The 22,321-nt window shown below is 44.2% G+C and overlaps 1 protein-coding gene across 1 annotated transcript in view; it reads right to left on the minus strand.

Moving 5' to 3' along the window:
* The window catches only part of ARID1B (AT-rich interaction domain 1B), a 405,049-nt gene extending 384,302 nt beyond the window's left edge, over positions 1 to 20,747 (minus strand). Inside the window, 2 exon segments of the mRNA XM_068550751.1 lie at positions 18,953 to 19,529; positions 19,531 to 20,747. Of these exon segments, the coding sequence (XP_068406852.1) occupies positions 18,953 to 19,529; positions 19,531 to 20,747 (1,794 nt within the window).
* Positions 20,748 to 22,321: the final 1,574 nt, after the last annotated feature.

A 22,321-nucleotide genomic window follows, 5' to 3' on the forward strand; every position in this document is an offset into this window, starting at 1 on the left:
GTCCGGGTTCGCGCTGAGCCTGTGCCACTTCCTAGATATGTGCCTTAAGCTTATCTAGATTGTGCCTTCGTTTACGCATTTGTAAAATGTATACAATAATACTACCAAATTCATAGATAATGCATATACGGTTCTTAGCACAGTGCTTGACACCTAGTAACTGTTCAAGAAAGCATATATTACTAATTATTCAATACTTAATATTTCAGTACAATGGAAAAACAAATGAGGTTCCCTTTGAGGTTTTAGGCACCAGGCGGGACTCTCACCTATAATCTGTAATACTCAAAAGGGGATGTGTATGTGAGTTGTAACTTAAAGAATGGTGTCACAAGTATGTGGTAGAAAACATATACCTGTCTTACAGTAACAATTTTAACATCAGAGAGTAACTTATACACACAGAGCAAACTGTTTCAGAATTTTTAGTGGCCAATCCTGAATGCCAGCTCTCAAACACAAGTTTTCAGAGGGAATAACGAGAAAACGTTGAACAACTTATACTCCTTCTGACCACTGCCTTAGCCTAAGATGACTGCCAAAGCCACAGCTAATTTCCCAAATGCAATCACCTCTGTTTTAAGAGGTCTCTCCACACATCAAAGATGTCTCCATCACACCAGCTGACTCACTACTTCATGTTCACAGCCCAGCGCACCAAAGGTGGCAAAAGCACCCAAAACACACTGGTAGTTCAATATATCACAAAACTTATTTTCTGAAAATGTCTGTAAATAATCTTTATAAAAATGCGGCTCCTTCCCCTCAGCCTACAAATCTAATGAAATATCCTCCACCCTTAACAAAGACCAGGGCAGCATGGGCTTCGCGTGAACTTGACTCAGGTTCAACTCCTGGGGCCAACACTTGATGCCCTTGGTCAAAGTACACGTGCCCCTCTGATTCGACGTTTCCTTAGAATCTATAAAATGAGGATGGCAAAATCTGTCACGTAGTCATGTTGCAAGGATTAAATCCGAGGCCTCGTGCAACATGTGTGGCCCTCAATAAGCAAACATTGAGTCCCGCCAATGGGGACGCATCGGGCACTGGGGATACAAGGAAGAGGACGGCCCTCCTGTCCCCAGCAGAGCAGTGCCCGGTCCACTGGGAGAGGAAAAAGGTCAACTGACATTTCGGGGGCACCCAGCACAGTGCCTGGGCACAAAGAAGGCAGCACAGCAAATGTGACTTCTCTACCTCTCTTCCAGTTAATTTTTTTTCCAATTTTTAAACAAACAAAACAACCCCACCCCTTTCCCAACCATCTCAAAGCCTCTTTCTCATTTCCTATTCACTCCTCAGCCTCCTGCTTGCCCCCTTCCTGACCGCTCTTCCAAAGGTCACCAGTGACCAAATGACCCAGATGCCAACTCCCACTCTTACCTAACCATTCCTCAGTGCTTACCACAGCTGTGCAGGTCTTTCTTCCAGAAACCTCTGTCCTCCGTGGCTTCTGTGGAGCTTGCCCCACATTTTCCACCTCCTTTTACAACTCTTTGGCTGGCTCCTTTTCACTCCTTCAATGCTAATGCCCCCTAAAAGTCCTTAGCACCCCTCTCTTCACACGCGTGCTCCCAAGGGCAATCTCATGAAACCCACTCTCAACTGACACCCCATGCTGAGAACCCACATTTATATTCGGGGCCCAGATCACCCTCCTCTACTCCAGATCCCTATTTTCCATCTGCCTACAAGCATCTCCATTTAGCTGTTTGGAACACATCTCAAACCCAACACGTCCAAAACCACAGCCTGTTACTAAATATACAGGATGATTCAAAAGCAACTGAACACCTTCAAAAAGTTACCATCCCATGTGATTTCTCCCTGTGGAGTCAGACCCAGAACTCTGGGTTTGCACCACCTCTTCCTCCCAGCTTGGAGGGAATGAGGACAGCACTGGGGCTGCCGTGGGCCATTTCAACCACTGGCAGTGAAAACGCTACGTTTGATCACTGCCCTGTGACACGAGGGGTGCGTGCCAAGCATTTGTAAGAGACGATAGAAGTAACCACGATGGCTCCTTTACAAACTGACTTTTATATATATTCTTTATTTATTTATTTATTTATTTATTTTTGGCTGTGTTGGTACTTTGTTTCTGTGCGAGGGCTTTCTCTAGTTGCAGCAAGCGGCGGCCACTCTTCATTGCGGTGCGCGGGCCTCTCACTGTCGCGGCCTCTCTTGTTGTGGAGCACAGGCTCCAGACGCGCAGGCTCAGTAGTTGTGGCTCACGGGCCCAGGTGCTCCGCGGCATGTGGGATCTTCCCAGACCAGGGCTCGAACCCGTGTCCCCTGCATTGGCAGGCAGATTCTCAACCACTGTGCCACCAGGGAAGCCCCTATATATATTCTTATATGGCCTCATTCCTATGAAAATGTTCGATTCTTCTGCACTCCCCTGTGCTGCTGGCCATCCTACCGTAAAAGCTACCGCCGCCCTGTAGATGGGTGGTTCCGCTATCTCTAGGATTAAATTTCACTGGAAGGTAGACCCTATGAAAGCAGGGCCTGGGTTTTATTCATTGTTTTATCCCTAGCACCTAACACTATTGTCACACAGTAGGTGCTAAATAGCTATCAGTATCTAGATAGATAGCAATAGCTATTTGCCGAACGAGTCAAGTACGCACATAAAGTAGCACGGTAGCTGGCGATCCACTTAGGTCTTCCACCTGCTCCAACGCTGGCTTCCCACTCTTCTTTCGCAGGGTCTTTTGGGGCATGGAAAGTATCCCTCAAAATGTCCCCATATCACTGACTCACTGTCTCTCCTGCAGACTGGTGTCCGAGGCTCTCAAAGACGCAAGGCACGTAAGGCTTGACCTGCTTCTCCCCCGATTCCCTCAGAAGGTCACAAGGGACCAGCCAGCACAGCTTGCTTCCTCCCTGTGTTTTGGCAGAACTCGTGGCATCTCACCTGTCTGCTTCCACGGGTGCCTCACTTCGAACCTGCTCCCCACAGCTGCTCGACCAACTTCTCCACTTTGTACTTATAATATGGCCAAAAGGAAAGTTACCACGAGGAACAAAGTAACTATCATCTAAGCCTGAAAAAGGAGGCAATGGCTTTATTCTTCTCTGACAGAGTTAAGTTCATGAGCATTTTGACAGGTATTTTCTTAGGGCTTTCTCAGCTGTTTCAGAATGTTAAGGCTGCACTGTTGAAAACCATAGCACTAGGTGAATGATACATTCCTGCAGAAATTCTCTGAAAGGACTAGCACAGGTAGACAGGTGTTAGCTTTCTAGGCAAGACATACCTTATATCATAACAAACAAGATTAAAATGTGGCTGCACCCATCCCTTCAGAAGTTTGAAGAACCAAACAAAATTAAAGGTCGGGTCTTAGAGAAAAGGACGTGCCTGTAACACATGGCAACAGGCCTAAACAACAGGCTACCAGTTTTGCTTCGTTTTTCTCCTTCTGTGGGTTCCTACAAATAGGCTGTTAATTTATTTGCTTGAGATGGATTAGGTATAGTCAGCATTAACTTCAAAAACTGTAAATCCATGATTACTTTAGTAGTGATATATTATTATAAAGAATAAAATGAAATCAAATATCATTAGAAAATAGGAAACAAGAGACAGGAAAGCCTTCATTTAATTCTAAGCTAAAAACAGCATTGTAGAGGCAGGTCATTTGTAAATATTCTCAGCCTCAAATTTAGGATCAAGCAGGAGGTGAGGAAAACACAAGCTCAAAACCCAGGAAAGAGACATGAACAGAGCCAGTACTGTGAACTTTCCTAATGCTCAAACACTTCTGCAGCATTGGTTAAATGGAATTTAACTTACATCACTTGTCTAAAACAAGGTTATGAGCCAAATTGATTCTTTTTTCCAAGCTGTGAGATTTGGTTTGATTGACAAATTTTAAAAGAGAAAAATAGGTGGGGACATAAAAGGGAAATTTCCCAGTACTGTACCTTACCACTAGACATAATCAGCAGGAGAAAAGACTGAAAGGGTCTCAGGACCCATCCCAACATCCTTTGGCCTGGCCAGCCTAGAAGTTCCTCAGCTAAGTAGGTAGCAAATTAAAATGAGGAATTTGACTAGTTCCAGTGATGGAGTGCTCTTCCTATCTTCCCAACACCACTGACTCGACTCCAGAAGCGCCATGTGGCAACAGCAAAAAAGGAAATAATCATGACTATAACGTCATGAAATGACCTCACCAAAGAATTAGAGGATTTTTCTGCCTTACATTTGTTCTTTTAACTGTATATTAACACCCTGATTAAGATATGCTAATTTGGGGGTTTGTCTTACAACTTTTACCACCACAGGAGTTCACTCTGGGCACATAATGACATTCACTTTTATTTTGCTGATTTTTCACTCCGAAATTCTCTCTTCCAGTTGCCCGTATCCTCCCTTCTCTCCAGTCTTCTGGTCCCTGATTGTCACTTGTCCTCTCCTCTACATTCTTGGACTTACAGATTTCTGGACTCCTAACACCAAGTGACCTTGAGATGCTGTCCAGTACATTCATCTATTCTCTCATCCAAACATATTAAGCACATATTAGTAGACACTGTTCTACATGCCGGTCCATCGCCTCCCCATCCCAGAAACTTCAGTTACAGCCACGTGCAAATAATAACCCCAAACAGAAGAGAACCTGTGCTCCTCTTGAAACATCAACAGACTGTTTCACAGCCTCCCTTGACAACTCAACTTAAAGCAGTGACCCAGATCATGGGACAGAGTTTCCCCCAACAGGCGGATGTAAATTAATGTTCAGTGACACTATCAGAAAAATCCAATAGCCACCTTCATGCCCTTGGAGCAGATTCTTTCCTCTCCTTTGTCTGGTATGACTATGGGGCCAAAATACACCAAAAGCTCAATTACAAGAACGTAATTCTACATGTCTTAATGATTACACAAAGTCTATTTATTTAAACTTTACCTCTAGCTTGTCAACGACCTCTGTGGGTGGCAGAAAGGTGGGCATACAGGCCATTCCACAGCCTGAGCATCTGAATCCTGGGGGAGGGGCCTGGGGACCCTGCCCACCTCCCTGGGTGAATCTGACAGGCAACCAGGTTTGAGAACCACTCCTTTAGCGGAGAGGATGTAGGCTTGAGCATCAGACAGACCTGGGTATTGAAGAACTTTCTTAATTCTACCAGTTTACTTGTCTAGGAAATAGGGACACTTGTCTGGCAAGACTGCTGAGAGGACTGCAATTACTCCGTGCAGTGTGCCTGGCACACAGAGTCGGTGTTCAGTAAGAGGAGTGATCTTAGTAGCTCACTATTATTTAGGACTCTTCTAAAAATTTTTCTCTGAATCTGCATTTCTCTATTTGGGAGGCGGAGAATGGAAAGCAGTTTATTCGTAAGGGCTTCATGTGTCGCCACGCTACAGTCTTACACAGGCCACCCTTTAAAAAAAGGAGAAATCACTCAAGGTTTGGTTGCTGACTCACTACCACCTTGCCACTTTCCCGCCTCGTCCGCACCCAGCTGGCCGCTCCCCAGCAAGGCCACTCGCACTTGTCCGCTCAGACCTCAGTCACGTGCCTGCCCTGCTACTCCTCCAATGGCAGAATTACTCCGTCTTCGGGGGGCAGGCCGCTCCCCCTCTCCTCCACCCCTGCGTTAATGTAATTCTGCGGGCGCACGTGCTGCTCCATCTTCCCAACTGCACGCAGAGATGTCGGTCAGGCATCAGTCCTGCCGCCTGTGGACCATCACGCCTAACGTCTGCTACGTTAACAGAAATCCAGGAAGGGCCCCATGTTCTGTGTGATCATGACCAGGTACTTTTTCCAATTTTTTTGTTAATCCTCATATGGTAAAGAAACAAGTCTTCCTCAAGTTAAGGATAATTTTCCTTCCCTCTTAGTCTACTGTATCCATGAAGCATGTTCCCCACACAGACGTCCTCTTCTGCACCCCACAGAGAGAGAGCTGGGCATCAACAAGGCCTCCCACAGAGCCCGTAACGGATGCTCTGACCCATAATATTTCACAAGCCCTAATGTACACAGGAAAGGCTGGGCTCTGAAAGCCACACAAAAGCGCTCATAAATTTCAGACTGCCCTCATCATCCCCTCCTTCTAAGAAACTGGCTGGAGTGCCACTTCAGTTGCAGGATTCTTATAAGAACTTTCCTTCTCAACACTCTATCACAGCAACCTAATCAAGTGTCACAACTATTATTTATACTGAACTTTACTTTAATTTCAAGTATGTTTACTAACAGAGCAAAGGTAAACATTCTTTAAATCTAGTTTTGTCTCATAAAAATCCCCAAATTCACTGTTCATTACTTTTATTAACCACTACAAAACTGAGTAAGGACTCTCACATGAGTAAAGCTAGGTCCATGACTATCAATTCATCTCAAGATTCTGTAATGCAAAGACAAACACGCTGATTCCTCCAGACACGGGCGATACATTCATCTCCCCAACCTTTTAGTGACTTCTACTTTTGAAAGACTCGTCTAAATTAAATGTATTTAAGCCCATGCTTGCCCACAATATTAAAATTATTTAATTCTCGAGTAGTATTAAAGAATAAACAAAAATTCAAAAAAGACTTCAAAAATTTAGGTTAGGAGAGAAAGAGTGGAGTCAAAACTAATTAGAAATGCCCATAATGACGCTTTCCTTTTCTAAAAGGACATTGTTCCATAACTCCTACACTGCTTTCTCTCTCCCTACCCCGTCGCCCCCGCCCCGTGTACCTATTGCTTCTCAGATCCTTCACATCAGCACATTATCCACACCACAGATAGTTTCATCCCCGACAAGGAGGTAAGCTTGCCTGCCTCTCTGTGTTATCTGTCCACGTTCCATTTGAATCCAATTTCCTTGCATTACCTCTGCCCAGGTCAGGGATGAATGGCTGTCAAATTCCCAGTGGAATAAAAAGAAAAACCCTTTCTTCCTGAGGCAGCAAGTTTCAATTCACAGAGCACATGGCTAATCTACATATGTGAAGGTCACGGCACTTCAGTCAAAGAAGTTAAGAATGGAACCGCTCACGTAAGGGGTTGTCTTAAACATCTTGGCATGATGCCCAACAAGTAAGATTGTTGAAAAGCAATAGATAGCTTCTGGCAGCAGCAAGGGGAAAAATATTTTGATCATGTGATGCCATACACACTACCTAGTTCATTTCATGTGTGAAACTTTGAGAGTCCCTAAAAAATACCACATATGCAAATCAAATTCAGATTTCAGCTTTACCAGTTTAGCCAGGCTAGCACATCTCCCTCTTCACAAAATGCGTTTATATGAAATTTCTAGATGCACCGAGAATAAAACTTCAACATTTTGACAACCAATTGGCTCAAATATCTTAATAGCTGATTACAACTTTTTTGCATTAGTTTTTCAAAGAACCGTGAAACACCAAGAAAAGGTATTTACACTAAAAAAGCACATTCCTTCAAGTTATCTGAGTATAACTGTCTTAAATAAAATTCATCTTCTCCCTGCATTCTCCTCTCTCTCTTCACTAATAATATAGCAATATGGAAAATTACAGGAACTTAATGCACAGTAAAAGACAAAACACAAAATTGCTTTTCACATTCTATTTTCACTAATGAATGGTTGAATAAAAGTAAAACACTCCTGCTTTAAAGTGCTCATACTTCTGACAAACATCTCAGTGGAGGAGAAAGGACAGTCTTGCCACTCACAATGGATACCAGGGGAGAAACCAAGCCGTTCATAAAGCACGCCTCTGCCTGCTGGTGGCATGGCATTTCCTGAGTTGTCTCTATCCAGACAAATGAAGTGAAAGGGAGTTGGCACCAAGAGTGGGGAAAAGGAAGGGTTTCAAACCCAGCAACATCGCAACAAACATTACTACAATTTTAAAAACTTCCAGCAGTTAACAATAATAAACTACTTGTTTAGTATACGGCAAAAATTAATTGGAAGCAAAAGATCCATTTCATCAACTTGCAAACTGTCTGGCTACCACCAATTTCCTTCAACTCAAATTTCAGATTGCTTATGAGGTCAGAGTTATTCAATCCATATTTCTAATTAAATGGAACCGTAAGTAAAATAAAAATATCCCACAAACTGTCTATATTTATGTTAACTGCCAATGTTCACTTAGCAATCTAAGAATATTCCTCTGCGCTAAACAATGAACACCACGATGTTTAACAATTTTCCAATATTCTCTGGATATCTTTTTACCTAATACAGTGTCCCTGTAGGTCACTACACCAAGGTCACTAATGTTTGTTGATGGTGGTGAAATTAAATGTTCTAATTATCGATCTTCTGAATTTATTTTTCCTTACCAGTTAAAAAACATGACTGTTAAAAGAAATTGGAAAACACAGGAGACATTTTAGAAATGTGATAAATTGCTCCATAACTTTTCCTAAACACCTGGCAAGATAAAGACATACTGGGCAATAAAAACTGACACTGTCTGGATTCGAAATAAGCTTTGAATATTAACCTGTTTGTTCTGAGAGGAAAGACTAATAGGCTGTTAAATTAACTAATACAGAATCACACCTAACTCATTTCAATTCCTTATCACACATCCCCTTCCTTGCCAGGTAGTATACCAGTACTTTATCAAATCTACTTCTCACAAGAATTCCATGAGTTAAGCATTCTTTCCCATCCCTTTGAAATGAGGAAGCTACAAACCTCAGAGAGGGGAAGCGACTTGCCCAGGGTCACACAGGTAGTAAATGCCCAGCCTTCAGGTTCTCTAACCTGCACACCTTCAGCTCTTGCCTTTGCCCTTGTTTTAATCCCCAAGCCTCTTCACGTGGTCAACTTCTGCTCCTCAAGCAGGTCTTGGCTTTTTCGACCTGCTGTACTACACAGCCTTCCTACTCCTACCCCACCCCGGTCTCCGTGAGGTGTCCCTCTAACATCTAAACTTGTCCCACCTAAACTGTTTACACTGTATCGTGCAGCATGCCTACCTGTCCTTAGTCTCTGCACCGTCAATTACTCAAAGGGCAGGACTTCTCATCAAGGGATCCATCAGCCAACAAACGGCCAAGCACACAGTAGGCTCTCCACAAACATCTGCCTGATGCTCCAGGTCTCGCTACCCTGACATAAATCTATAGTCCCAAAGCCCTGACATTCCGAAGGCTGTTCAATACAGTGAAGGTAAGTGAACTGAATTTTAAATCCTTCATGATACTGATATTATAAAGTCATTTCTTTAGGAGAAAAAGCACTGTATGATACCCAAAATAAAATCCAAATTAAGATCACTTTCTCATCAACGTTACAGCACCTAAGAACAACCTTCAAGTACCCTGACCTTCCACATAAATTAGTGAAATATATAACAACACTCATCAGGAAATTTTCAGTTTCGATACATTATCATCTACTCTTCAGATTGTTAGATGATGCACTTTGATGGATATAGTCTTTCTGCATAGAACTGCAGAGGAATAATGTAGCCATTCAATTTAATTTCCACTTTGTAAAAACACCAGGAGTCTATGATAATTCAACAGGGAAAATTATGGATCATATGTTATATTTACTCTTTGTATCTTAGCACCAAGTGGCACTCAGTAAGTATTTGTTCATAACAGAATTAAATTTTGTCCCTGATACTTTTTAAAATCTTAGCATAAAAAAGAAAAACTGTTCTTTTCTACATATTTGAGACAAGCCCTTGGCATTCTCAGGTTTTACATTCCCTGTTTTGCCGGTTTGAGAGCAGACCTAAACTTCCATGATATGCAGAGTAAATTATAATCTTGCTAAGGACCAAATCTGAACCATTTATTCAGTGAAGTTGAAGCAGATACAGAAGCAAGTTACTTAACTAATGAGAGACCAAAGTCTACCACCCAGAAGCTCAAAGAAGCCTATTTTTAAAGTTTTGAAACTTTGTTCCTTTGCAAAAAGTACCTCCCCTAAAAAGCCAGTCGTTTTTGAGGATCATGAAAGTGGAAAGGTCTAAGAGGCCAAAGAAAGGAATGACTCTTGGCCCGAGAACAGAACTTACTAATATATAGGATGGAATATTGAATGGGTCAGCGGCTTAGTTCCTATGGCATCAGTCCCCCATAGGCTCTATTGGTAAACCAAAACCAATTCATGTAACTGTTTACAAGAGTCCCAATCAGTACATAACTACATTTCTGAGGGAAATTACAGTGGAATTCACAAAATCTATACATCTGCACAGGTCTCAGTTGATATTCTCTGAACATGTCTGGGATCTAGTGTAGTTTAATAAGATATTCAGTGGTGCATAACTGATTAGGCAGTATATTTTCTTTTAAATTCAAAGCTGCACAGAATTCTGTAGCTGGGAGGGACCAGGGGTCACTATCTGATGGAGGCAGGGACTTGTCCTCAACCACACCCTGAAGCGCAGCAGGGCCAGACAGACAACAAGAAGAACCCAGGCCCGCTTCACTACACCAGTGGACAGACAGGTGGGGAAAGAAGAGGTGCCACGTAAGGATGCTACAGGATTTACAGAGATGACCTCAGTGACAACCCCGCCCAGCAGGCCACAGTACAGATAAGAAAGCTGAGCCCCTGCCAGATCTCAGGGAAAATGAGCACTGAAGCCTACAAATCAATCAAAGGGTCTGCCCAACTCCAAGCCCACAATCTTTCCCTTACATCAGGACACCTGGCAATATATTCATATTCTCTCATAAATTCTCATAATCACAGAAATAAACTAATAAACAACAAGGCATGTCAGCTCCCTTAGGAATTTGTCTGCTTCTTCAGAAAGATACTTACTCAGCAGTAGCAATGTTTTACATTTCTATTTCCAAGGTCAGTTATAATTCATTGGGTAAAGTAAACTTATTATTAAAAATACAAACAGGAAGCAGATACGTTAAAGGATAGTAAAATGCGTTTATAGCTTGTACATATAAATACATGGTCACTGAATCTTAAAATTTGCTTCTTAAAATTTCAGAAATTATATGCCAAATTCTAGACAAATTCTAGAATTACCAAGCATTTCAAAATTAGACTATGAAGTATGGTGAGTGGTTTCATTTCTCAGATGCTCATCACAAAAAGAAACAGGAGATACTAAGAATTCTGGAACATCCTCCACTAATCACCAATGCCTTGCTTTCTGCAAGGTTTATTTCAGGACCCAGAAGCAGTAGCTGAATTTACTCCTCAGCCAGCATACATTATTTAAACAGTTACCAAAAATACTCTAGCAATCTAAGTATCTTCCTAAATCTGAGCAGACTGTTTTAACTTTTTTTCCCCAAGAGCCTGGATAATGTAGAAAGCTGAGAAAAAGAAAAAGAACCACTCTACATAAATTTCAAAGAGATCATATTTCCCTTCTTTTAGTTATCATTTTCTGTAGTAGATCTCTATTTTGCTCTGGCACCGAGCCAGCAATTGATTGGTAGCAACAGAAGAGTCACTAGCTCACCTCAACTATATCACAACAATCTACAATTATTTGTTTTGCCAAAATCTACTCCCCTACCCAAGAAGACTGCTGACCCACATGGTTGCTATTTGCACTTTGTTTAAATGAGCCAGTTCTAAGTCAACCACCATGCCAAAAATACCAAGCCCAGGTACAGGGAGAGCAGGCTTTGGCAGGATGTCTCTGGCCTGAACTGCACACAGGAGCAGCAGTGATCCCCAACACCCCGGCTATCAACTGGGTCTGGCACACGGCTGATTAAGAGAATGGGTGCTCAATAAATATTTGCCAATTGATAGTCTGGAGTAGATATTTACCTAACATCCACCTCACAGCATACACAAATGCTAAATGCTTACACCTTTAGAAGTAATTGTTGCTTCCCGGCACAAGCTCTTAAACCACAGTTCACTTTCTCTGTGCCCTCTATGGAACCTGGTGTTAAAGTACATAACTGGTCATATAAAGATGTGACTGGGGCTTCCCTGGTGGCGCAGCGGCTGAGAATCTGCCTGCTAATGCAGGGGACACGGGTTCGAGCCCTGGGCTGGGAAGAGTCCACATGCCACGGAGCAACTGGGCCCGTGAGCCACAACTACTGAGCCTGTGCGTCTGGAGCCTGTGCTCCGCAACAAGAGAGGCCGCGATAGTGAGAGGCCCGCGCACCGTGAGGAAGAGTGGCCCCCACTTGCCGCAACTAGAGAAAGCCCTCGCACATAAACGAAGACCCAACATAGCAATCAATCAATCAATCAATCAATCTTAAAAAGAAAAAAAAAAAAGATGTGACTGCATATCAGCATCAATAGTAACTAAAATACGATCCCAATATTTTACACACAAAAAGCCTGTTCACGAGAAAGACTAACCAGATTCCAAGAAGTATCCCTTTGCAGCTGCCTCGAAAATTTAATTAAGAGACCAATCATCTTAATTTAGGAATTTTTCCACCTGCAAAGAATTTTTGCAGTTTTGCAGAGGACTACAAATTAAAAACATGAGGGGGGAAGCATAAATTTGGGGCACAGAACACTAGGAAAAAGGACACAGCATCACGTGGATTGGTTGTTTGCTCTGGGTTGGGGGGGTGAGATGCCCCAAAACTTAAAATACACTTTTTTAAAAAATTATCATTACAATGGATTTCCACTAATAGTAGAAAGATAAAACCAATAATTTTTTAAAGAGGCTAACAATGCAAAAGATGAGAGAAATAAGGGGAAAATGATCATGCTAACAGTTCATTTCCATATCCTATTATCTAACAAAGTCCCAGTCTTCTCTCAACAAAGTATCTCAAACCTTTAAACAGAAAGCCTTCAAAAAGCTGCTTTTCAGCTGTTAATGACATAACTGACAATGAAACAACTAACCTACACAATGCACATTTCCAAATTGACAAAACCTGGGAAGACAACCCTAAAGTTAGAATTGGAAGTAATGAAGTAAAAACAAACAAACCAAAAACACCATTAGTGTTCCTCTGAGGAAGGATTTACTCATAAACTATGAAGTGGCAAGATTAATGGTTATAAAAATAAGCTTATTTTACTTACATGTTAATAACTAACGATTTTAAATTCTGACACAAAGAAAGGGAAGAAAAACATTTTTTTTTTAATTTCAATTTGGGAGGATGAAAATGTCCTGGAAATGGATGGGGTGCACAGCAATGTGAATGTACTTAACGCCACTGAACTTTACACCTAAACTGGTAAATTTTATTTTATGTATATTTTGCCACAATCAAAAAAATACACATATATATAACTTTTTTAGCATCCCATACAGAAGAAAAAAAAAAACATGGCCTAGAATTTTCTCCTGGATTTCATCAAATATGGCTTCCCTTCCAGAGTCACCTAATAAGGAATGACTTCTCGTCTGATTCTCAAGTTTCATCTTTCATCAAGGCCCAAGGAGACACTGAGAAGTGCATCCTACAGAATGTAGTTAAAGAGGCCAAATCTAGTTCAATTCAAAAGGACTGCCCTGCTGTGACAGATGTACTCCAGATTCTGCTGCCATCTACCAAAAATAAGAGTCTACGGGTAAATCAGATATACTTAAGATTTTAAGGCTTTAGTCTCTTTCCTAGCAATAAATATCATTCAAGAAACAAATCAATTTCATCATTAGTTCACCTGTCAAACTCAGTAGCCTTCTAATATCCTTGGCACTGACCCATTCAGAAGTGGTTTTAAAAAAAACCGGCTACTGGATCCTTCCTATTCAATTAAGTACATCTAAGGAAACAGTTTTCTTAGAATTACTCCAAGTTAAAGACTTGGAAATAGAACATATCTGTTGAAAATTTACTGTGGAAACACATATTTTACTTTGATAAATTCACTCAGTCATTCAATTAACGTGAATTGTTAAAACTATTGTATGCGTATATCAACAATTCCATTCACTCCAATGGCATAAGGCAAAATAAGTGGACAATAAATGATACTTATGTAATTATACCTAAGTCATTTTCTTTTCATCAGATTTCTAAGAGAAAAAGTCACTAACATATACCAAGATTTTAGATCAAAATTAATTCACTCAACCACTCAATTAAACCAAAAAGGGCCACTTAAGTCTTACGTAAACAGCCTCCAAACTGGAAAAAGCAATACTGTGTAATAGTTCTACATCTACATAAATATACCCTTGGTGGATGAGCAGTTTTGCCTGGTAGTTTCCCCCAACACCACAGGGAACTAGGACTTGGGGTTCCTCAGCCTCAAGCATGCATACACAGGAACTGCGCAGCTCTCCTTTACACAGCCACAGAGAATCTGCGCCGATATCCTGATAAAGAAAGGACACCTCTGAAAAAGGCATATGATCAAAATCTACCCAATTCCAACAAGGCCTAGGATGTGGATGTGGTCCTTAAGTATATAAAGAAGGTTGTAAAATGTCATAAATTTTTGTAACATCCATTTTGAAAACCTAAATATTGCAAAAATATTCATGGAACTTGAGGTTTATTAATACTCGTTTTGAGCCTCCATAAATCTGTTGTTTTAAGTAACACACAAGAGTTCTTTCAAACACAAATATAAGACTCAAATTCATACATCTACACACAGCCCAAAATGAAAGTGACACAAGTGAAATTCTAGTTCCTTTTCCTCAAATATGGATCAAAGCACGCAGATCCATTAACCGAGCAGTATCAGTCTCCTGTAGAGTAGGAAGAAAAACCTCTCAATTTAGGACACTAGGCAAAAAGCTAATACATTTTCCTATGCCAATACATCCAAAATTTACATTTCCAAGTCAGTTTTCAACATAAGTAGCAAAATTTCATAGAACCCCCAAAAACTTTAAACGAAACTACTTTCTTCCTAGGAGAGGATGGGGTTAAATAAATGAAATGATCATCTTTTTGGTTTGCCTGTCACACTGGTATTTATCCTAGGGAAATTAGTAAGTTCCTATTACATCAGAAGTCATTGTTTTAGATACACCCTGCTCCAAATTATAAAGTAATAAAGTCCATTAATAAGAAATAGAATCGAAAATTCAACCACATTGTTACACCTGTTTTCCTTAAAATGTGTCTATGTCTAATAAAACTACCAAGTGAGTTTTATATTAAGAGACTTCCTCTACATTGTCTTACATTTTTTTAAATCGGTTCTCAAGCCAGAATTAATACTATTTTTATACCAGAGTGAAGATGTTACTCTCTCAGTTCTAATGAAAAAAAAAACGATATTTAGAGGCTTGTTCATTACTACAAGTGTCTAAGTGTGATTTGGAATATTTCCATATCCACAACACAATTCTAATACTTCTGATACAACATGGCATGGGGAAAAAATGGAACAAGTATAAAAAGCTTTGCCAAAAATTCATTCCTAAATACAGATAAAAAACAAAACCAAAGAAAAACGAGGGAATAGGGTTTCTCATCATAGATGCAAGGTAATATGTTGCTCCCTGGAATAAACGTATCGATTTTGTGTTAATATAAACGTAAATTTAAGTGATAGCTGTCTTACAGAGTAGTTGCCATTAAAAAACAACAACAACAAATTGCCAAAAGTAAGTACACAGAAATCAAGATCACCAATGAAAACAATTTTAAGCTATGCATAATTTCATTCCAAATAATCCAGAAAATCAGACAACTATAGACATTTTTGTTATATTTTCTTTGTTTTTAAAATGGTAAGCCTTTTCTATGAAACAGTTGTCAATTCCACCTCTTCTGACGATGGAGCAGCTGGCCAGCCCTACCTTGGCAAATATATCAATTTAGGCCACAAATATTTGTTTACAAGATTTACCATATCACATAGGGTAAGACTGCACTGAGGGGGGGGGGGGGAAGTGGGGAGTGCTATAATGTATCTTATACAAATTTTAAGGTAATCAGGAACCAGCCTGTAACTTCCTGCTTTGTAAGTCAGCTAATCACTTTTCTTTTAATGGTAAATAAAGCTTTTTTTAAATTACATTGTATTACATTATATAAAACTAAAGTTAAAATAGCATTAATGAAATTTAGCACAAATGTGGACATCATAAAATCTTAGTTACGTGAGCAGACCTCAGTATTTCTTTTGAGATTGCTTTATCTGAATACTTTATCTCACAGAAACCCACTAACAAACTGTATCGTAAAATGCCTTATTTCGCTTTTTAAAAAGACCCTCCCGTTACAATATATGCACATGTTTTGTTCTCAATTACAAAAACATTTGCCACCCAATGTAAACCATTCCTAAAATCAAAAATGAAACTAAATGTGTTAAAAGCCACAAGAAAACTTAATAGTATTTTATGACCTATAGTTATGTAGTAATTTAATATTCTGGACAAACGACTGTTCCTTAGGATAATTGTCACAACAAATACTAAATAATACCAGCCTTCCAAAAAGAAAAAATATAAAAAAGAGACACATTCCACATGTTAAACGGTAAGGTACCTAAAAGAAATCTGTGAATCTAGGTCACATGCCCATCATTTTTCTTCCCCCTCAAAAATAAAAAAGCTATTCCCGAGGGTCATACTGAGGACATAATGGATTCACTCTCATTCCAAGAAAACAACATACTTAAAATGATTGGTTCCATTACGAAAGAATACCGTAAAGCAATACCGACCTACATCTGCCTCTATCATCCTGGTTTCTAGTTTACAGAGATGTGAATTCTAAACTGTCCCTTTAAAAGGAAGCTGACAAAGCAAATCTTTTTAAAATTGCATGGGTTTATTTACACAAGGTTTTTGTATGTTTTTACCTGTACAAATCAAAAAATAAAAACTGAAATCCCAAGTTTTCTATGAAGAATAGGAAAACATATTATTATTAAAAGTAAAATTCCACTAAACTAACTAAAGATTAGAAAGGAGTGGACACCAATGTCCTCAGCCTGGGATTCACATGATTATCTGTTAAATTCAGTACTGCATTCACTCTGACAAGTCTCTCATCTAAGGTATGGTTATTACTAAAATACACCTTCCTAAAATAAATGAGCTGAGTAAAAATATATATTACAACCGCCATTATTCCTTTCTAACATATTTTAATGCTATGAAAGTTTAAAAAATTGTAATGTCTATGAAAGAAAAATTATTTGGAAGAAACATACCCAGCACAACTTGCATGTAATATAGTTTCCCTAAAACACTGTGTGAGCAGTTCAAATAAGGTTCACATTACCTAACCTAGGGGGAAAAATAATCAAGGGGGGAAAAAAAGATTCCTGGGGCATTTGCTTCCAAAGCAGAAGCAAATATAAAATGATTTTTAAAATTTTGCAAGAACATCCATTTCTTCCCTTTTAACTAACTGCTGTCTGCAAAAATTATTATATAGTTTCCTCACTTCATGTTTTCTTAAACATAATGTCAATTCTAACTAAAACTCCTCATCTACAAACAGCTTAAAACAATCAGAATTGTTAAAACACAACTTACTAGAAACATAGATTTACTCTTGTTATAAAGCTAATTAAATACTACTAAAAGATGTTGGATATCAGAATCTTGACATTTTTAATGCTATAAATTTTAATTTTACATTAAACCACATGTGATGACATAATTCAAATTTTTTCCATGGTTTAATCCATAAAGGATACTTTTAATAAAAGCTTTACAAATCCAAAAATTAGTAAAATTCTTGGTTTAGTTATTTTTCAATTGCCATATCCTCACCTTACAATTAAAGTGAATGGCCATGCTGAGACTGTCAAAGAGCTGAATTTTGTAAATGCCCAATCCTGGACACCAGCATAATGTTTGCATGTATTTAATCCTCTTATTAATAACTATGATGTATAATAGTTTAAGCTTTAAATAATATCCAACCTTACATCTGCTTGTAATAGAGCTCAGTTATTATTTGTGGCAAGAATTTTTGTGACTGTACCGCTCAGCACTTCTATTTACATCAGCAGTGCTAAATGCCCAATGGTGAGAGGGGAGCCAATCAGATGGCAGATTAGATGTCAACTCAGAGGCAGCTGTCTGGAGACTATTACAGCCAGTTTACCTCCACAATTCAAATTCCAAACCTTGCAAAGGAGATCAAGTCTTTAGGCTCAGCCTACGAGCAAGAAACAGCAAGAGTGCAGGACACTTCCTAACAACGCTGCAGGACTTGGGTGACAGGAAATTAAAAATCCAAATAAATCCGATCCAAAAAGATCAATTTGCACTGGTTTGCTACTTCCGTGGGTTCGCTGAATAAAATGTACGCCTAATCCACGATCAAAATAAGTTCAATTCAACCGGAATGTGTTCCTTTAACACAGCCTGTCTGTTGAAGGTGACTCCTTTCAAGCAGCCTGCAAGCCAAATAATGGATTTCCCGGCTATTCTTAGGAAGGGATCGATATATTTTTGGATTTTTTGAGCTCCACATCGTTGTAAATGTGGGTACTACTGCTGCTACTAAACGCTCTAACTCAAAGCCCGCACCGAATATCCCCGAATGGCTAGGCACAACTACGAAACACGCACCAGGCTGCCACAAAGCTAACCTATTTTTCCTGCCTTCACCTTGTGAGCTAAGAGGCAACGCAGTGTGGCCGGAGGGAGGACAAAGTTCCTCATTCTTTTCCCAGTTCTCGCTCATTGTTGGCGCTAACCGAGACGAGGGGGTCAATATTCCTCCCCAGACCCTACTGGCCGGGAGCGCCTATTTTGTTGAAAGAGCTGCCCGAACAGTCCCCAGCGCCCGCACGGCTTCCCCGCGGCGCGGGCCCCGACTCCTGCACGCGCGGCTCGGCGCCCGGGGCGGGGTGGCGAGGCGGGTGCCCGGCGACCGGCAATCGCGGCGCGCGTCCCGGGCCTCGGAGAGACCCCCTCCCCAGGCCCCGGCCCCCGCGCCGCGCCGTCCGACCCTGTGCGCCGCCCGGCCTCGGAGGGAGGCAGCCGCGAGTTAAAATGGCTTTGGGCGCCTCGCCCCCGCCTCCCCCGGCAGAAGACGCAGAAAAAGTACGCGGAAAGAAAGAAACTAGGGTTCGCGGCGCGCGGCGAGGCCGCCGCGGCGGAAGCAGGCCCGGCCGGCGCGGGGGTTACCTGGGATCTGCCCATGGTCGGGCCGGGGGTGCCGGGGCTCATCGCCGGGTGGCTCCTTTGTTGCGCGGCCGCCCAGCCCGGGCTGGCAGCGGCGTACTGGGCGCCCATGTCCTTGCCCAAGCCCATGCCCGCGGCCGCCTGCTGGCCGCCCGCCGCCGCCCCCGCCGCCGCCGCCTGGGACTGGGGCTGCGACGGCGGCGGCGGCGGCGGCGCGCTGGGGCTGCTGTAGTCCGGGTAGCTGCCGCCGTAGCTCCTCATCATGGGGCTGGGCGAGGTGAGCAGCTGGTTGAGGGTCGGGGTGGCCCCCGACGGGTGCTGGTTCTGCCCGGCGAAGCGCTGGAAGCCCCCCGCCGCCGCGCCGGCGGCCGCCTTGCTGAGGCTCGCGGCCCCGCCGCCCCCGGGGCCCATCATCATGCCGCCGCCCTGCTGCCGGGGGGAGCTCAGCACCCCGTACCCCGAGGACGAGCCCCCATAGCCGCCGCCGCCGCCGCCTCCTGCTGCTGCTGCCGCCGCCGCCGCGGCCGCCGCCGCCACAGCTCCCGCTCCTGCTCCTCCTCCTCCTCCTCCTCCTCCCGCTGCCTCCTCCTCCTCCTCCTCCTCCTCCACCGCCGCCGCCGCCGCCGCCCGCGCTGGGCCGGCTGTAGCCCGGATAATGGTTGTACTGGCTGTTGGGGTACCCTTCGTGGGAGTTCTGCAGGGGGTCCATGCTGTTGGGGGCTCCGGCGGCAGCTGAGGCGGAGTGCATCATCCCCATCCCGGGGCTTTGTTGTCCGCCATGTTGATCAAAGCAAGGCCCAGCGCGGCCGCCGGGGCCGCCGCTAGCTGGGGCAGCGCTGCCATAGTAATTATTAAACTCCGAGACGGCCGCCGGGCCGCCGCCGCCACCGCCGCCGCCGCCGCCGCCGCCGACGCCGCCGCCGCCCCCGGGCACGGCGACCGGCTGCTGCTGCGCGCCCAGGGCGCCCAGGCCCGGCTGCTCGTAGCGGCTGCCCGCCGGCTCCCCCATCTTGGGCGGCGCGTCGTCCTCGTCGCCCGGCTTGCTCAGCAGAGGCTGGCCCGGGGGGTCGGCCTGGCTGCCCCCGGCACTGTCCTTGGCCCCTCCATGTTGCGGCTGCTCCATGTCGGGACCGGGCTGAGCCGTGCCACTGCCCGCGCCGCTGAGGCTGTTGTTGGGAATGGGATGCTGCCGCTGCTGCTGCTGCTGCTGCTGGAACTGGCTTAGCTGCTGTTGTAGTGCGTGGTGGTGGCGGTGGAGGTGGTGGGCATGGTGGTGCAGGTGGTGGGCATGGTGGTGGTGGTGGTGCTGCTGGTGGGGCGGTGCGGCGGGGGCTTCGCCAACGGTTTTCAGTTTGTGGTTGGGGAGCAGCCCCGTCTCCATGGCCGAGCCCGGGCCCGCCGAGGAGGAAGAGGAGGACGCCGCCGCGGAGGAGGAGGAGGAGGAGGAGAGCGCGGCGGCGCTTCCACCCTCCTTGAGAGCCGTCTCGGAGCCGCCGCTCTTGGCGCTGTTAGCGCTGGCGGCGGCGGCGGCGGCCGTGGCCGCCGCGCTCGCGTTATGGGCCATGTTCAGTTCGTGACGGGGGTGCGGGGGGTGGTGGTGCACGTTATTCAGGCCGCTGCCGTCGCCGCCGCCCCCCAGCATGGGTCCCGGTGCCGCCGCCGCCGCCGCGCCGCGCGCCCCCGCCTCCAGGTCCCGGGCCCCGGGCGCCGGCCGCGGCCCGGGGGGCGCCCGCCGCTCGCCGCTGCCAGCCCGCGCCCGCGCCGCCGCCGCCGCCGCCGCTGCTGCCCGCGCGGCCATGATCGCCGCGGCGTGGCGAGGCCGGGCGGGGGGCGGGGGGGGGAGACAATAAAACCCACTTTTTAGTCAGCAGCCCCTCCTGTGCGCATCCACACGCCCCGACGGGAATCGAGCGAGCCCCCTCCCCCTCCACAGGCCCCGCCGGAGCCGAACCGGGAGTCACGCCTTACGGTCTGGGCCTGTTCTCGCTGTGTGATTTCATGGTGAAAGTTTTTAGTTCAGGTTTAAATGAAACTTTTCTCTTTTCCTCTCTAACCCGGATATGGGTAAATACACGACTGACTGAGCCTATCGGGCCCAGCATGGCATGAGAGGGAGCCGAGCGAGCCCGAGCAACTATTATCCACTTCTCTCTGATTACTCGCGCGCACTCGCAAAACGCGGACTGGAGTCGGCCCGGGTCGCGGCCGCCGCCGCCGCCGCCGCTCGCCCGCCGGGCCCTGCGCCCGCCCGGGCGCACCCTCGCGGGCACCGGCGGCCCCGGGCCGGGGGCTCGGGCGGCGCCGCAGGCGCCCGGAGCGCGGCGGCGGCGTGGGGCAACTGGAGCCTGCACTTTCCCCTCGTGCCTCCGTCTCCTTGCCAACCGGGCGTTCGCGTGTTTGTTTTCACGTCTAAAAGGCCCGATACAAAGGTGGAAAACGAGTCTGACGAGCAGACAAAAGAGGCAGAAGGACTGAGGAACAAAGTTGTCCGCTGGCCTCAAAGGTTACGAGGAGCCGGCGGAGAAAGAAAATATTTGGGCAATCTGTGCAAAAGTACTGCCTCTCCCAAGAGTTATGTAATTTTTCAGAATGCTAGCCTCTCTCACTTGATTTCGGGCCATCAGCGTATTTCCCACAACTTCTTCAAACTGCAAAATTAGGAAAGCGTTTAAGTGAAGGTTAGCACATTCCAGGAGCGCTGTGCCCTGTACACAGCAGGTACTCACTATATGCTTATTATTGACTGCACCTGCCCAAAGATAACGTTGATATAACTTCTTTTTAAGGCGTCTTATATGTGTACGTAGGCTTATCAATGAAAACACGAAGTAGTCCCAAAGGAGCATTTTTCCTGCAATGCACTTGTCTGTCTGCTCTCTGAAGGGAACGTCCTCAAATATGTAGAGTGATGCCTTATGCTCCCAACAACTTGCACGTGAAAATTTAACTATTGGCGCCATAATAGCTAAGGTTTATCTCTTCATACATCTGTATGACGCCTTTCACCCTATTTCAGAGGTTATGTGCACAATTAACCCTCTTGATATGGGTTCATTTCTAAGTGATGTGAAACAAAACTGAAAGAAATACATGTTATATTTAATAAACATAAGATCAATAATGATAATAAATCCGTCAAATCTAATCCTAGAGCAAAAACGTTCACGCTTTGTTTTTTTTTTTTAAATACTATCCATTGTTCTATCACTTTTTGATGCTTTAAATGTTTTTATTATTGTGAATTTGTCACCTGGTAACATCTTGAATATCTTCAAAAGCAGGACTTCTTAACCTGAACAATAGCTCAGTTGTACTAGTGTACTAGTGTGGACTCAGTTTTCACGGAGAGAAAGCACTTGAAACCAGAGCTTT

Source organism: Eschrichtius robustus, chromosome 9 (assembly GCF_028021215.1).
Source record: "Eschrichtius robustus isolate mEscRob2 chromosome 9, mEscRob2.pri, whole genome shotgun sequence".
NCBI classification, from domain to species: Eukaryota; Metazoa; Chordata; class Mammalia; order Artiodactyla; family Eschrichtiidae; genus Eschrichtius; species Eschrichtius robustus.